Source organism: Belonocnema kinseyi, chromosome 2 (genome assembly GCF_010883055.1).
Source record: "Belonocnema kinseyi isolate 2016_QV_RU_SX_M_011 chromosome 2, B_treatae_v1, whole genome shotgun sequence".
Taxonomy (NCBI): domain Eukaryota; kingdom Metazoa; phylum Arthropoda; class Insecta; order Hymenoptera; family Cynipidae; genus Belonocnema; species Belonocnema kinseyi.
This window is the reverse complement of record NC_046658.1, coordinates 111934300-111947181: the sequence shown is the minus strand read 5'-3', so window position 1 is coordinate 111947181 and position 12882 is coordinate 111934300. Positions and strand designations below refer to the sequence as shown.

Here is a 12882-nt window from a genome sequence, read left to right as displayed (position 1 = left end):
AAGTTTTAGAGAATTTTAAGATATATTAAGAGATTAAAAAATAAGTCATTGGAATTCAATAGATTTAAAATGATTTCATGCGATACTGAAATAATCTTACAAATTTTGAAGGATATCACGGAATTTTAATGAGATTTAGAAGACTTGCAGGGATTTAAAGATATTTTAAAACATTAGCAAATATTTAAAAATATTTTAAGGGATTTGAACGGGATAAAAATGAGGTTAAAACATTATACGGGATTTCGAACAATTTCAATGATTTTCATAGATTTGAAAAGGTTTAAAGGGATTTTAAGAAATTAAGAATGACATTCGCAGACTTCAAGGGATTGTAAATTTTAAGGGTTTGTAAGGGATTTTAAGAGGTTTCAAAGAAAGTCACGAGATTTGAAAAGATAGTTGAAGTGATTTAGAGAGAGAAATATTTCCGAGAATTTTGATCTATTGAAAGATTTATTAAGAAATATGAAGGGGATTTGAGGATTTTCAGGGATTGTGAAAATTATAAATGTTTTAAAGGATTTTCATTGTTTTTCATGAGATTTCGTCTAAATATCAAGAATGGTTTAACTCCTCGAATCTATATTTATTGGAAGTATGCAATATGAAATATGACATAATGAAAAAAAAACAATACACATAATATAGCAGTATAAAAAGTGATTTCGACATCCAAAACAGAAGCTAATTAGCATATTAAAAAAACAAATAATAAGAAAGAAGAAACTTACGTATGAAATGTTTTAGACTGCCCCCCCCCCCCTAATTAAGGATTCGTAAGATTTTCCGAACGCAACCCCATAAAAAAACTCGAACATTATTGAGGGCCCGGATCGAAGCACCGGTTATGACTTTCTGACGCTCAGAGTAAGGGGCCCCTGAAAGCCGCTTCAATTCAAGGGTTCAGGGGTCTCACCACTTTGAGCGCCACAGTGATCTTTTATTCGGGTCGTCAATTAATGAGAGCTCCCATAAGAATTTCAAGAAAGACTTACGTCTGTTCTAAAATCCCGTAAGATCTCAGCAAGGCACTTCTCGTGTTCTTCAGTGATCTTGGTAATCTTCTCCCTCTGCTGCAATCTAAGCTCAGTCTTTAGGTCATCGAACTCCTTATCCAGCTCATTCTTCATGGTTTCAAGCCTCTCACTATGCTGCTTCGCAATGTCTTGTTCTTTAAGTTTTGCATTTTTCTCGTCATCCAAACTCTTTTCATGATCAATTTCCAGCTTCTCCATCTCTTGGTTCCTGATCTCCAACAGCTCGCGCTTCCTCTGATCCAGTTCAGCTTTCAGATTAGCAAGGATCTCCTGTCTCTCCTTTTCGTAACAGACTTCCAGTTCACTTTTCACCTTCTTCAAATTTTCATCTCTCGTCTCATCCATCTCACTGACTAGTTTCTTTATATCTTGCTCCTCTTTATCAGCCATCTCCTTTCTCAGGTTCTCCAATTTCTCTTGGAGATTTTTTTCCAGCGCGAGCTTCTGCTCCTGAAAATTTTCCTCTAATTCTTTTCTTTTGTCTTCTAATTTCGTTTCGAATTCTGCTCTTAGTGATTTTATCGTTTCTTCGTGTTCTTTGTTCAAAATGAAGTTGGTTAAGTTCTTTGGTTCATCTGGAGAGGATGAAGTATTGCTTTCTCGATCACGTTTCACCGCTTCGAGCTCATGTTTAAGTTTCATTAAATTATAGACATTATCCTTTTCGCGTTGCTTGCTGTTTTTTACTTTCTGATCAGAAAGTTTCATACTCTCGAGCATAAGTTCTTTGCTTTTTCGGATTTCATCCAGAAGACTAGATCTGGAGGCAATGCTGGAATCAGTCTCACTTTTCGAGACTATGTCAATATTCCTGACGTTGCTGAATTTCCGAGGCGATAAATCATCGTCGATATCGTTCAATTTGTCCTTTGCTACTTGAGTAAGGTGTTCACCTTCATCAACGTTTTCAACGACGAACCTCTTACCGACGACTTTTGATTTTTTGAGGAACTTGTCCATTCGTTCCAAAGGATTTAATTTTGGAAGAGTTGGATGAAAGAATGGATCTCTAGGAGTTTGATTGTCTGGCGAATCATCTGTAAGGTCCGACGTTTGGGACTGCAGGGAAAATACTGAGGTGACCTTCTTTATATTGGCGATTGCTGATATCCTCATCTTCTGCTCTTCCGAATCGGATTCCCAATCTTCATCAGAGCCGGAATATGTAAATTTGATCTCTGGTTCTTTCTCCAAATCGAAGCGGACGCTCTTTCGTTCCTCTTCTGTGGGTCTCTCCTCTGCCAGAAGGAAAGAGATTGAATTTTGTTTAAACTCTTTACAAGATATTATCTTGAAGAATAATCAAGCAAAACTTTTAGGTCGAACTTTTTTCAAAGCAGCTCTTTTCATTGACCTTGTTTTTAGATCAAAATAAAGTGACTTCTTTTAGTGAAAGGTATAAAGCGTATTTTCAAATGTTAATTTTAACCTAGTATGTAAAACAGAAACATCTAAACTGTTAGTAACATTTATTTTTAAATATATATGGCTAACCTTTTTAGAAACAATTTACTTATAGGTCAATGATCGTTTTTATGGCAAAAATTTTATGAATGGCTTGTTCCAGCGAGTCTCAGAGAATGAATTATTTTTTAAATTTGTGCAACATTTAAATTATTTTTGAAGAAAAATATCGTTCATCTTATGTTTAGAAACATTTATTAAAATATGTAAAAAATATTAGAATATTATTATTCAGAACTATACTAAAAACAGCCAACATCTAAATATAAATTGCTTCTATTCATAAAAGATGTTTTCACTAAATAATGGAAATTTTAAAGACGGAATCAGATATCAATATGTCTCAGAATAAAAGCGAAAGAACAAATTCTAAGAGATTTGCTTTATAAATGGCTTTTTACGGTTAATGTTTTCGATTCAAAAATTCATTCACCTTTCCTTCATCTCCCGTTCCGGAACAAGTTCCATTTATTATATGATATTTAAATGATATTTCCCACTAGTGCTTCCATTAAAGAGTAGTTGTCATGCTAAAAATCAAGTCTCTAGAAAATAAAAGTTCCCTTTAATTCTCAAAATGATATTATCAGTCATATATTTTGAAAGAAAAAAAATTGCTTCTAAAATTTTTTGAAACTTCTTAAAAATGTTTGAAAAACAGTTAAATTTTTTAATTGTTTGAAAATTGCTTTATCGATTCAAGCCATAGAAAACTTAATTTTGAAGAAGAAACTATAGTAATGGAAAATTTAGTTGCGAAACACATTGGTAAAATAAATATTTTTGTATATTTAAAAATATTTTCAATTAAAATAATGTTTTTTCAAAAATATTTTTTTAAGAGATCTGGTTTTTGGCACATTTACTTTAAATATAAACATTTTTGCAATTATTGAAAAACGAACCCTCAATTTTCTCTAATTTGTTTTAAAAAATCATGCAAAAAAATTCTACTTAAAATTACCAGAATTTCGAGTTAAATATAAACTTTTACGAAAAATGCTTGTTATTTTCTTCCGTTATTAGAATTTAATTAGAAAATTCTGATTGAAATAACCAAGATTTTAGTTCAAATCAATTATCAAAGTTATTGTCGTTGGCAATAATATTTTTTGGTTTTTTGAAATGTGGGAGATCAACAATGTAAAAAAGTTTCCTCTATGAGGAAGAAAAAATATGGAGATTTTCACCAACTCTTTTTTTTTAAATGAAAATTCTCTGTTTCATATAATTTAGGGAATTTATTTCATTAACGTTGCGATTTTTCTCAAAAAGTTGAAAGAATTTGATAAATCTGGAGAAGTTTCTAACAAGTTAGGAAATTTAATAAACGGGTAAACCCCATATAACGCAGGGCATTTTTTCATGTTTGATGAGCCTTCTCAAAAATTAGAAAAATTTCGGATAACAATCAAGAGATATTTTCTATGAGAAAGAAATTAAATTAGGATTTATTTAAATATATATTAGATATTATTATTTATTTAATAATATTTAAATATATATAAGATATTATTCATTATTAGTTAATATTTACATAGTATGATTTTTAGCCATGTTCAATTGTCTATTTTTTATTACAAATTTTAAATGATTTTACAATGTGTCTTGCTTTCGTCACAAGAATCTTACGTGATATTTTTCGAAATTTCACGAACATTCCCCAAATATTTTTAGTAAAATTTCTATTTAATAATGTGAAATATTTTCGAAAAATTGGGGAAATTTATTCATCTGTCTTGAATAATATATGTTGGTGAAAGTTCCCAAAGATTAAGGAAAATTTGAAATCGTTATATAGGAATTTTTTTCAGATTATTTAGGGATTGTTCCTAAAGTAAACCGAAAATTCCCTAAGATATTTTAGTCAAATATTCCACAAAATATCTTGAAGAAATTTTCTTAAAATTTTTTGTGGAAAACGACCAACTTTGGTGTAGTTTGCGTTAAAATCCTTGCAACCTTTTTAGTTAAATTGTAGGCATAGATTATTTTTTATTTACGATAGTTACTGTAGTAAACTTTAATAAGATTTTGCATTTTCGATTTTTTGAAGTGAATTTTCTTCAAAATCTTTTATAAATTCTTTAAATTTTATTATTGGAATTATTTTCCATATATTAAAGATGCAATTTTAGGTTAATATTCCCATAAAAAATATTGAGGAATCATTTCAGAACTTTAATTAGATGTCAATGAAGTCCTCAAAAGAATATTTTTTTCTTCTTAGAATTTAACAGATATTCTTTAATAAAATTAAATTAATTTCAAGAATAAGAAAATTTAGTATCTTCAATTTTGTGCATTATAAAAATCAAAACTTGAAAAAATATATAAGCGAAAGTTTTGATAACAAATGCATGATTTCAGACCTTTTTTGTAACTTAGATATGATTTTAATATAAATTTAATATAAATTTTAATATAAATTTAGCCTATTATTTTTAAAAAAAGTTAAAAAAGGCAATTTTTTTCAAAAGGAGGTGACAAAAAGGTGAAAAAAAGTTGTATACAAAAATAAACGTATTAACACATATTAATAAGCTTATGTAACGTATTTTTATTTGTTAAACGCGTCACACTATGATTATCAAATACGGCAAATTCCCACTAAATCATTTCAAAGGAAATAAAACGATACGTATTCTATCGCACTGATAAAAAAATGGGATCTTTTAGGTTTCTTTCTAAATCCGGCGGAAGATCCTTTTTAACTATGTCATGAGTATCTCCGAAAAATAATGACAGAATTAATATAAAAAAAGGTTTGAAAATTTTCTTTAAAATTTCGCATTACCTTTGACCTAATGAAGGTATTCCACTTTTTGTTCTTTATTCCATTTTTTTCTGCATTAATTTTTTTGCAAAATACGAAAATCTACAATTTTTACAAAAACTTCACATGATACAGCAGTAAAAAAATCATTCTGAAATCTTGAAGAAAGAAAAAAATAGTCTGTTGGAGCTTTCTTCTATTTTGCGTATTTAATCAATCTTGTACTCAAATGTGAATGATGTAGGATAAAATTGTATTTTTTTCATCACATTATTTTATGCTATCATTCTAGAGATGATAAGATATTTTTGTGAAATAGTAATGAAAGAAACAAAATATTTTAAAACAAAGTAAGTGAAGTTCAAAATTTGTTTTTGATTATCATCAAAAATAGACGCACAGGGGGAAAATGTGAGAAAACGTTTTTTAATGAAAACATGGAAATGATCATTTTAGAAAAAAACTATTCTAACCTTTTGTTTCATATATTGTGGTAAAAATTTGGAATATGACGTTTTAAAACGTAATGTAAAAGATACTTACTTTTAGAAACCTAAAGTACAAATTAAGAATAGAAAACGGCTAGTGTTTTTGAATAAATTAACTTTCAACATTTGCAGAAAAATGGCGACCATTTTGTTCATTTTGAAGTTTAAAATAAAATTTCCGCCAGATTTAGAAAGAAAACTACAAGTTTTATTAGATGCAAGACGGAAAAAGTATATTCCTGTATTAGTCTAAATAATAACACACTTTAGAGATCGACAACTCTTTTTAATAATTTGCGTCATCCCTTATAAAATTTAAATAATAACAATTTTGTCAAAAATTTATTTATTAAATAGTTTAAATTCACGTCTTCCCAAATTTAAAAAACAGTATAATTTGTTGTCGGCTGATTCTCCGACACTAGCAGAAACCGCGAACTGAATTAAAAAGACTGTCCCACAAGGTTTCATAAATTAAAATTGTAAATAAAATTCTACTTTGGAATTAAAGAGGGTGAAAAAGGTGACAAAATATCAAGATAGGTGGAAAATTAAAAAATTTCTAATGTAGGTGAAATAGGTGACAAATTAAAAAATGAGATAAAAAGGATAAATAGGTCACAACCTTTGGTGGCCGGATAACTTATCGCTTCGATTTGGTCCAAACTATTAAACAATTTGTCAACCCGATTTAGTTTTTCGACATTTTTAAAAAACCAAAATATGTTATAAAAACGTGACTTAGTTTTGCAAAGCTAACCGTGAATTCGGATTCAGCGGCTAAAAGTACATACTTCTAGTTATTGTCTCTTTTGATCCGATGAGTCAACCATTACTCCATGACAGTACTTAATTGTTAATTATATAGTGATTAATGATATAAAAACATAAAATAGAAATCAACGAAATGTAAACTTACCATCTTCGTAGGGTTTTTCTCGAAGGATGGATTTAAGCCTATCCCCAGAAGAGCTGCTCATCATTTGTTCACCGGACAACATCAGAAAATCCTCGAACCTGCCGCCGTCCTGACTAGGAGTAGTATCCCTGCTTCTGTTGCTTTTGAGAAAAATTGAGCCACCGCCGGTAAGCGTAAGCTCTTTCTGCTGCCCCGGATGCCTGGGATGTTTATCCTTATCCGGAGACTCAGCTGACTTGTTGGACTTAGCCAGAGAACTTGCACTGAGCCTATCAATATCAATGATGTTCTCCTCCGAACTAAATTTGGTAGTCAGTTGCTCCCACTCTTTTTCATACCTAGGACTAAGTGATTCGGACCTCTTAAGGACTTCCTTCAAATCCAGTCCTTTGATAGGTGAATCTAACAATTTCGGACTTTCATAAAACTGGGGGTCTTGAAATCTGAGATTCGTATAGTCCCTCGGGACTCGATCCGTCAGACCTGAATACGATTCATTTTGATTTTCAGGGTCCAAATCCTTAGAACTTTGGACCCTCTCGAAAGAGAGTTCCCTCTTTCTAGAACCGATTCTATCACTCTTGAGCTTTTTCAGAGGCGCCAGCTTCATGGGGATCTTGGTCTGTGGCGGAAGTGACTTGCTGGAGATGCTTTCCTTTGGCAAGGTCACGTCTTCATGGGATTCGAGGTCCTTGGCTGTCGTCTTAGAGTCTTCGTCTGCGAAAAAGCCTTTCTTACGAACAATCTACCACTCTTTCTTCTTTATAGCCAAAGGGAAAAGTGGATGCTCTATAATATTTTCGATTGGTAGAACAAAACCGTCGAAAACACTTATTACTGAGACACTCCTGAATCATACCGCGAAAAGTTTTACAGAAACCGACTGACTTGAGCTGACACTATTTTCGATTATTTTCCCTGCTTAGTAATCAACAAACATGCAATATTAGGATATAAATAACACTAGATATCGTATCTTATTTATAAAATTTGAAATAGAATATGAATTTTTATAACGATCATAGAGTTTCAAGTGACAACGTTGATGTATTAATATTTCTTAAACGCTTTTAATCTTATGCAAAGTTAAGAGTCTTGCATGAGACACTCTCATGTTAATGGTACGACTAGCGGAAAATCCGACGGAAGATAATTAGACGGTTTCGTTGTGATTATATACACGTCGATAGATAAGTGCTACGTAGAGGATACAAATTGATTCGCTTCAAAGAATCAGGAGAGACTTAAGTGCGCGAAATATCAAGTATGACGCGGATTTTTTTTAGGTAGGTTTAAACGATGGTGTTCAAATTCCTTTAAAATAGGAAGAGTTCTTATTATTTCTGCAACCCCGTGTTAGCATTCACGAGTCGATTTCTTCCTTTGTTTCCTTCTTCGATAATTTTAGGGAATTACAAAGAATTTGTACAAGTAATCGAGTTTTAAATTAAATTAGAGTCGGAAGTGTGGAATTTGTTAGAAGATAATATTCAAGATAGGGAGTAGGCTATTAGTGGGAAAAATTAGAGAAGAAAACGAAAGAAATTAAACAATCGTACCGACGCTCATCTGTCGGTTACCGGCCCTCGCTTGCACAACTAGTTCCTTGTAAACAGCGTCCAGGGGATGTTCCCAGGTGGTGGTTCCCGTAGATGCTTGGTAGTAATACCAGGCTTTACTGCCTTCATGAAAACAGGGTGACCAGCCCTTGGGTAGCGCCGCCATGAGACCTTCTCGGGCCAAATCCAAAAGGTGTGGTTCCGCATCCGGGTCGATTCCCAGGCGCTTTGCGTATTCAATTACTTCTGCAACACGCAAATGCAGAGAGCACTATTGTAATTTATTAGGTTTTCCAAATTACAGTCTTACACGTTGTAATAAAACTTCATGTGAGTAATTTCATTTCAAATCTTGCAAAGAGATCCAGGATTGGAAAATAAAATTTCCTATGTTAGGTTACTGGTTTTTGTTGTTGTAAATACGCACAAAATTAGAAAAATGAAGATTTTCAATAAATAATACAAGTTTGTGGATTATAAAGATGTTTGTTTTCATATTACAGGTCTTGACATTTAGATCTGTATTGCAAAATGAAATTTGCTGTTTTATGGTATTTCTTTTTTTGTAATAGGTGTTTAAAAATGTATAAAAATTAAAGAATTTTCTTTCTTTAGGTCACTATGTAGATGTTCATTAAAATCACTGTCCAAATGCTTATTAAAAATTTTAATTTGCTTTGTCATAGCGATGTTTTTTGTTATCAGTGGGTTGAACATTCGAAACATGAAGAAATTCCGCTCTTTGGAACACGATATTGGATTCTTTTTATTTGTCGATTGTCTTCAAAGATGGCTAAAATTAAAGGTTTTGGCATATAGATGTGCAATACAAAAATTTTTATGTTATACTAATGCTCTTTTGTTATCATAGATTGCGAGATGAGAAAAAAAGAAATTTCATTGTTCATCCTATTTTGCTGTAATATTTTCTTTTAGATCGATTGCGTCATACCAGACCTAGGTCTTGGCATGCATTGAAGAATCAAATTTGATTATGTCATTGGAATCCGTTTTTGTTATCAGTGTGTAAAAAATTAGAAAAATTAGACATTTATTATAATTATTCCTATTTAACTAACGCTATATTCAGACTTCCAACATATTATTTCAGCTATAAAATATCTTCATTTAACGATTTAAAAATGTTCAAAATGTTGGAAAGTGGAGGGTCATTTCCGGAGTAATTTTTCACGTAAAATTCGAATCCGGGCTCAGAATTGGCCCATTACGTCAGGATTTTAAGATATTTGAGGTTATGTGCCCAAAACATTGCGTTTTTGGCTAATTTTGAGGTTATGTACAGAAGATACAAAATTTTTAGGTATTTTTTTTACTTGTATCATATATAACTGCTCTTTTTCTTTAATTTGAGAACCGAAGAGTTCAATTACCATTTTTCTTTACCAAGTTACGCCAATTTGAAATCACATGATATGTCCCATTACGTCTTGAGCATTTGCTTTAAATACTTTGAGGCAGACATTTGTTACTGGGTGTTTTCTCTTCAAAATTTGTACTTGGGCGTATTCAGGGTTGTTGAAATCCCAAAAAATGTTGCGTCTTCCGTACATAACCTCAAAAGTAGTCGAAAACGCCATTTTTTGGACACATAACCTAAAGTGTCTTAAAATCCTGACGTGATGGGTCAATTCTGACCCCGTATTCGGATTCTACGTAAAAAATTACTTCGGAAATGACCCCCCTATTTCCAACAAAAAAAACATGTTGGCCTGTGGTATTTAAAGCAAATGATCAAGATATAAACTCCGCGACTCTCAAATTAAATAGAAAGAGAAGTAATGTATGAAACAACTAAAGAAAAAATCTCAAAAAATGTTGTGTCTTCTGTACACAACCTCAAAAGTAGCCAAAAAAAAAACATTTTTTGAGTACATAACCTGAAATATCTTTAAATCCTGACGTGATAGGCCAATTCTGACCCCGAATTGGGATTCCACGTAAAAAATTACTTCGGAAATGACCCTCCACTTTCCAACAACTGACATGGCCCCATTATTTGCAGGCCTCTTATTATAATAAGAGTAAAAATGAACTATGCTGCAATCTCTTGTCTAAAGATTTTGCCAATTTCGTTGGTTCTTTTCCAACGATATTTCGACTGTTCAATACGAGATGCAGTGTATATTTTAACAACTTGGTTTTCTGCAAAAAAAAACAAGTACCATTATGTAGCACGTAATGAAATATTAACCGATTATACACAATACTAAATATTGCAGATAATTCCATAACATTTTATTTTATGCTGCCCAATGGTCTGGTTTTGTTTATTTTATCACTAATATTCAAACTGTCAAAATCGATATTATAGCCTTGATACACATCCAGAACAACTGAAAGCTAATTCTTCGTAGGGAATCTACCGAAATTGATTCCGGACTTAGAAAATTATGAGGAAATTATGAAAATATCCATGATAATTTAGACAAATTGCTAGACAAGTTTACGTTTTCTCATTTAAACCACATTTTGCATCTAATCCTAATTAAATCTAGACATATCACTATTAAAAATATCGACAAGAATTCCTTCACGTAGAAATTGACCTTGGCTTCACACGAACTTTAGTTGACATCCGTGATTCATCGATCACGTAACCAAAGAGAGTATTTTTGATTCTTTTGGTTTTTGTCCAAATTAATTATGTCGCGTTGAAATTATGGGACATCCCAGTGGGCACAAAATTTGCGACGTCTTTACGACATCGTTATGACATCTTTACAACAACTTTACGACATCCTATGTTCATGTCGTTAAATCGTCTTTACGATATTGTAAATATGTCGTATGATCTGACGATGTATTTACGATATCGTAAAGCCACTGTAACAACATGGACATAGGATGTCGTAAAGTTGTCGTAAAGATGTCGTAACGACGTCGTAAAGACGCCCCCGAATTTTGTGCCCACTGGGATGACAAGTATCATAGCTGCAACATTTTCTGGTTAGTGTTATAAAAAAACAGAATTTTTTATTTGCCGAATATAGAAAAGTTAATTATTTTAATTAAATTGAATACTATCATTTGATATTATTATTTAGCACGGGAAATATATATAAGCCAAAAAAGTGTAGATTAAATAGAGACATAATAATTACAACTGGGTAAGGACCAATTTTTGGAAATTCTTTTTTTTATTTCACTATTGATTGATATGTATTAGGAATATGTAAAAATCCTTTCATCTTTCACTAAATAAATGAATTCTAATAATAAAACAATGTAAACTGAATAATGACTACTTGGATTTTCTAACCTTGAACTCAGAAAATAAAATAATAAAATTTCCTTCCTGAAATATTACAAACATTGTAAATAACAGCCACATTTCTAAAAATAAGAATGATGAACTATAAAAAATTACCCATTTTAAGAAATTACATTATTGAAAATTAATTTGTGAAAATCGAGTTCTGTTAGCAAAAGAATGGTTGGAAACTTTAAATCGTTTTTTTACCACAGCAATTGAAACCATTTAATTTTTATATACAAGTTGTTTGTTTTCTAGTGGCACTCATTTATTTATATTTATAGATAATTAAAAATATTTGAGAGAAACTGCCTCTTTAGAGATCATTCACAAATTACGTAAGGCGTTTTTCTTTTGTTTAAATAAAGCTTAGAATATAATTTCCGTGAAGTGAACAGTGATACAGCAATATGGAAAAAAAACGCGTTACGTAATTTGTGAATGATCCCTTACTATGGACCAATTAAATTTCAAACTATGCAAAACTTTAAGAAAAGTCCATTTCATGATGTCACAAAGATTTAGTATTTAGACATATAGTTTCAAAGTGAAAATAAAAGAATCCGAATTTTACCGATTCACAAAAAACTTCAGTTTTATCGTTTACAATTATTTGAAGATTATATGATCATTCTCAAAAAATTACAGAATATTTTTAAAATCTAGCATTATCCGAAATAATTGATCCAATGGATCCTTAACAAAGAAAAAATGGTGATGGTCTTTATAAAATGGGGTTTTTCAAAAATCCCACTTTTGTAATTTTTTCTTTACTTTAGACATATTTGGTAATATTTACTATATATTCCTTGAGTTTCATTCCTGGCAAAACATCACTTCATACTAAAAAAATACAAACTCATGTTGTTTTTTCAAAATACACTGACCCAATAGTGAAAAAAATGTGAAGACTAATTATTTTTGGTTAAAAATGTTACATTGTAATGTTATATTCATATAACAAAAAATAATTTTTCTTATTTTTCTGGTAGTTTTAATCACATTAATTATTTTTTAACGATTATTCTTTTATTTCTATATTGAAGAAAATGTATATTTTCCACGAAGCTACCTTTCATAAATAAAATAAATAAAAAGGAAAAACAAATTTTAATATTAAACATTGAAATTTGTTGATTCCTTTGATCAACTTTCTTTTACGAAAGGTAACTGGGTGAGAAATAGAAAAATATTTTCAATAAAGAAACAAAAGAATAATCAGTAGAAAATAATATTTCATATAAAAATTTAAAACTATGCGATTATTTGAGGGATAGTTGTTGAGTTGCAATATAATAAATAGTGCAAAATACTTTTGTGTTAAATTTGTAACCAAACAGCACTATTCTCTTCATATTTTTC

General features: G+C 30.8%; 1 protein-coding gene across 5 annotated transcripts in view; it reads right to left on the bottom strand.

The window, feature by feature from the left end:
• The window catches only part of LOC117168028 (centrosomal protein of 164 kDa), a 51324-nt gene that overhangs the window by 25350 nt on the left and 13092 nt on the right, over positions 1-12882 (bottom strand). For all 5 annotated transcript variants that reach the window (XM_033353347.1, XM_033353348.1, XM_033353349.1 and 2 more), the window contains exons 2-4: positions 8247-8492; positions 6688-7404; positions 999-2278 (exon numbers count right to left, since the gene is read on the bottom strand). In XM_033353347.1, coding sequence (XP_033209238.1) covers positions 999-2278; positions 6688-7404; positions 8247-8492 — 2243 coding nt within the window. The remainder of the gene's footprint in view (positions 1-998; positions 2279-6687; positions 7405-8246; positions 8493-12882) is intronic.